This window comes from Procambarus clarkii, chromosome 32 (genome assembly GCF_040958095.1).
Source record: "Procambarus clarkii isolate CNS0578487 chromosome 32, FALCON_Pclarkii_2.0, whole genome shotgun sequence".
Lineage (NCBI taxonomy): Eukaryota > Metazoa > Arthropoda > Malacostraca > Decapoda > Cambaridae > Procambarus > Procambarus clarkii.
Window position 1 is genome coordinate 27172904 of NC_091181.1, and position 5000 is coordinate 27177903.

At 50.5% G+C, this 5000-nt stretch overlaps 1 protein-coding gene across 1 annotated transcript in view; it reads right to left on the minus strand.

The window, feature by feature from the left end:
* The window catches only part of LOC138349874 (E3 ubiquitin-protein ligase MARCHF8-like), a 21184-nt gene extending 16835 nt beyond the window's left edge, over positions 1-4349 (minus strand). Inside the window, exon 1 of the mRNA XM_069335042.1 lies at positions 4187-4349. Within this exon, the coding sequence (XP_069191143.1) occupies positions 4187-4334 (148 nt within the window). The 5' untranslated portion in view covers positions 4335-4349. The remainder of the gene's footprint in view (positions 1-4186) is intronic.
* Between the last annotated feature and the right edge of the window lie 651 nt (positions 4350-5000).

Genomic DNA, 5000 nt, shown 5'->3' on the forward strand with positions numbered 1-5000 from the left:
AGATGTTCGCAATCTTTCAATAATATTAAATTAGAGGAGTATGACAACTTGCCGAAATCAACGTTTGAAAAAGCCCTCAACCTTTCTCTCAGCGACTCACAGTGGAAACAGGCCTTACTTCCTGTCAGACTTGGGGCCCTTGGCGTTAGCATAGCAACACAAATTGCTGTACCAGCATTCCTGTCCTCTTCAGTGGCATCTGACAACCTGGTGAAGGATGCCCTCCGTACCCATCGGCCACTACCTCGCCACAAATATACCTGTATTCGGTGTGAATTGGGGCAGCAAGGCAGAGAGCCACAGCAATTCGGAGGGCCTGCAGTGTGAGATGAGTGCCGGTTGCTGACATTGTGATTGCCAATAGGAAGTCACCTGCATGGGGAGCTGCTACAGCCCTAAGCAGGGCAGTGTCATGAGGTGATGTTGCAGCTTCTAGGTATGTTGCAGTTTTATGGTCGACAATGCGGTGATCCCAGCTGGACTGCTTGCGAGCTTCAGGTGGTGGTGGTGGTTGGGGTGTTGGTCCTGCAAAAAGAGTCCCAGTAGGGAGCCGGTCGGCCGAGAGGACAGCACACTGGACTTGTGATCCTGTGGTCCTGGGTTCGATCCCAGGCACCGGCGAGAAACAATGGGCAAAGTTTCTTTCACCCTATGCCCCTGTTACCTAGCAGTAAAATAGGTACCTGGGTGTTAGTCAGCTGTCACGGGCTGCTTCCTGGGGGTGGAGGCCTGGTGGAGGCCTGGTCGAGGACCGGGCCGCGGGGACACTAAAGCCCCGAAATCATCTCAAGATAACCTCAAGATAAGAACCCATTTGGTGGTGCAGACCGTAAAGCTGGGATCGTGTACCCCTCCCTGGTGACATAAGGATCAGGTAGGATTTCCCTCACCAGGCTGTCAGATGCCACTGATGAGGACAGGAACGCTGGTACAGTAATTTTTGTTGCTGTGCGAATGCCGATCGATTGCCCCTAAGTCTTCTTCTTCTTGATAGTAGGTGCAGTTTGCATGAAGGATTTGTCCTCCCATGACTGCACCAGTACAGATGTTGGGAGAGGCGTTTATGTTGAGGATGATAAGAGATTCAAAAGTCCTTGTTGCGTTGTGCGCAATAGAGGAGCGGCGACTAAAACAGGTGTATGTTAGAGGGAGACTTGCCGCACCGTAGGGCGGTGTGTTGTGTTTATGGCGTCAGCTGATCCTTGGGGGTGCGACGAGGCAGTTGTTTTCTGTGTTTAGCTGTTGGTGGCGCCAGGTATAAATGTGGCGCGAGTCAGATGTGACCCAATTTGTTGGTCGACTGGAGATATTTAGCAAGTGCTTTGACTATTTGGTATTTTTCTTGTAACGAGTGGTCACCGCCTCCTAATATATGCTCGATGGTAAAGGGTATTTTAAGTGAGTTATGTACTTGTTTGAAATTTACTCTGGCACTATAATGTCGGAAGCAGTGAAGGAGATAGTGTTCGATTGTTTCAGGCACCTGACAGTGGATGCAGAGTTCGTTGATGTCTATTCTGTACTTAGAGCTGTGTGCTGCCAGTTTGGTGTGTCCCAGCCTTAATCTGGTCATCGTTATATCAATTTTCAGTTTTTATATTTGACATGTTTCCAAGTTTCCCATTTCTTTTTAATGGACCCATAGTACAAAGGTGAGCATGACGTTTTCCATTTCGTCGCAAAATCTTGGGTGATGGTATTTTTTAAGGCTCCTTTACGTGCAACATGGGGAATTGGATGACCGGTAATGTGAGGCGTGTTGTGCAATGCTTTGGCTAGTTGATCTACTAGTTCATTACGGAGAATACCACAATGCGCTGGGACCCATTGGATAGATGTATCATAACCGTTCAATCGCCCCTAAGTCTGACAGGGAGGCTTGTTTCCAGTGCGAGTCGCTGAGAGGGCTTTTTCTAACATTGATTTCAGCAGTCTATCGTACCCTTCTAATTTAATATTACTGAAAGATGGCGAACATATAAGAAAGTGGGTCAGCCTGGGGAGGGACAAGCATCTGCTGATGAGGTAAAGTTCATCGTGGGCATCAATGTCCTCAATCCTCTCATCCATCCTCTTCAGGTCGGCAATCTTCTTACCTAGGACCTCGTCGATGGGCTTCCCTCCAAGAGGAGCTCCTAGAAGTGTACTGTCCTCAGGGTTGGTTATATGCAGGTTATCAGGCAAAATATAAAATATCCTTATGTTTGTTGTAGTTGATTTAAGGGCGACGACGATCGTGGGATCGGATGCGCCCCGGTGTACCCGGTAAGGGTGAATCGCGAAGTCTGGAAAGGTGAAACGCCAAGCCAAATCGCGAAGTCTGGAAAGGTGAAACGCCAAGCCAAATCGCGAAGTCTGGAAAGGTGAAACGCCAAGCCAAATCGCGAAACAAGTGACGCCAATCACTGGAAACTAATATGCCATGCGGCAAAGAAACGCAGACAGGCAGATGATTGAGGAACCCCAGGAGTCCCTCAGGTGACAAGCACTGACCCCGCCCCACACAGAGAACACAGGGTAGCCAAACCAAAAACTCGGCCCCCAACTAAAACGCAAAAGTTTACCAGTGTTCCCCCGACAGCAGAAGCCGGCCACCCACCACGGCTGAGGGCATACCTCAAGACCCGCCAACCCCCGGCACCTGTCGGCCAAGCCGGCCCCCGAACACCGTCACTCCGCCGGGAGAACCAGCCGGAACACGTAAAAAAAAAAAATCTATCAACAATCCCGTGACCCAAGGTGATGTGTGCGCCAGGCGTCGTACAACCGGACCGTTGAATAAGGATGCCAAACGGCAGTAGCAAAGCCAAAACGTGAAAACAGAACATGATCAGGCGGCTCCCAGGCGGTGTCCTGACGTCCGCTCGTCGTCAAGGTTGAACTAGGAGTCTAAAACATCCTTTATTTGCTCTATTATGCGCTGGTTGGTGGAGGTTATTTCGCACTTGGAAGAGTTCAGGGTGAGGCCTAGGCTTACGGGCTGCTTCCTGGGGATGTGTGTGTGTGTGTGTGTGTGTGTGTGTGGTGTGTGTGTGTGTGTGTGTGTGTGTGTGTGTGTGTGTGTGTGTGCGCGCGCGCGCGCACACGTGTGTAAGAGAAATATATGTAGTAGACATAATAGAGGAAAAATAAATTGGTTAGAAAGGCGGAGTCCAAAAGCTAAGAGCCCGATTCTGCAGATCCAAATAGTAAATACACATTTATTTTATCAAATTTAAATTCAATTATTTTATTCATGAAAAGTACATACATAGATGATTTGCAAACATAATGTTGGATTTACATATAGATAGAGCTAGTACATACAATACCTAAAGCTACTAATACGCATAGCGTTCCGGGCAAGGCGTAAGGGGGGGGGGCGGGGGAATTAGGCTAAAACTTAATAGTAATTGGGATTAGGTATAAATTGTGTTGAAAAAAGAGGAATAAAATAAAAAAAAACGGGGGGGGGAACATGGCAGAAATCATCAATAGTACAAGTTGGATAACAAACAGTATTAAAAAAAAAAAAAAAAAAAAAAAAAACAAGACATGGGTTAACATTTAGGGGGTAAGGTAGGTTACGTGGAGTTAATTAGGTAGTACTTAGTTTTACTCTTAAACTGGTTGAGAGAGGCACAGCCTTTGACATGATTTGGGAAGTCATTCCTCATTCTGGGTCCCTTGATTTGTAGAGCACTTCTAGTTGTATTATTACAACTTGTTACTATTATAAGTTATTACAACTTGTATTTAACAAGGTGGCTTGTTGGAGCCACCGTCTAATATAATACACCAGCCCCGTCAACACCTGCTGGATAATACACCAGCCCCGTCAACACCTGCTGGATAATACACCAGCCCCGTCAACACCTGCTGGATAATACACCAGCCCCGTCAACACCTGCTGGATAATACACCAGCCCCGTCAACACCTGCTGGATAATACACCAGCCCCGTCAACACCTGCTGGATAATGCATAATGGTTTTATCCCATTTATCCCCATGATTTTACCCCATTGGAATTGAAATTGCCCTTCACGCCTCGAAACGTCCATTATCATTATAAATAAAATTATTTACTCATTCACTTGTCTGTCAACCACGTGTCTCTCTACCAGATACTCGTTTACTGTCACACACCTCTCTACCCGTCGCAAAGGTGCCAGGAGACTGTCACCTGGCCGCCTGGCACACACTCACCTGTCCTGGAGTAGGAGGGCACGCGGGGAAGCCCGGAGCAGCGTGGTGTCGAAGCTGCTCTTTGAAGTCCTCGCCAGGTTCCGACCCGCTCAGTGAGGCTGTCTCGATGGCGTTCATCCCCGCCCCCGCTCCACACCTGTAGGAGCATTATGCTGTCAACACTTGCTGGATAATACACCAGCCCCCAACACCTGCTGGATAATACACCAGCCCCGTCAACACCTGCGGGATAATACACCAGTTCACCAGTACCTACTTGGGAGTTCATTATATAACAGAGGAGAACATCCTAAAAAAAACTGGACATACGAACATGATATTCAATAAATAATGAACGAATCCCAAAGTTTGTAAATTGTTAATGTCGCCCTAGCACCCCGCACCTGGGGGGAGGCGCCCCCCAGCACCCCTCGCCTGGGGGGGGGGGGTAGGCGTCCCCCAGCACCCCACGCCTGGGGGCGAGGCGTCCCCCAGCACCCCACGCCTGGGGGCGAGGCGTCCCCCAGCACCCCACGCCTGGGGGCGAGGCGTCCCCCAGCACCCCACGCCTGGGGGTGAGGCGTCCCCCAGCACCCCACGCCTGGGGCGAGGCGTCCCCCAGCACCCCACGCCTGGGAGGAGGCGTCCCCCAGCACCCCACGCCTGGGGGCGAGGCGTCCCCCAGCACCCCACGCCTGGGGACGAGGCGTCCCCCAGCACCCCACGCCTGGGGCGAAGCGTCCCCCAGCACCCCATGCCTGGGGCGAAGCGTCCCCCAGCACCCCACGCCTGGGGCGAGGCGTCCCCCATCACCCCACACCTGGTGGGAGGCGTC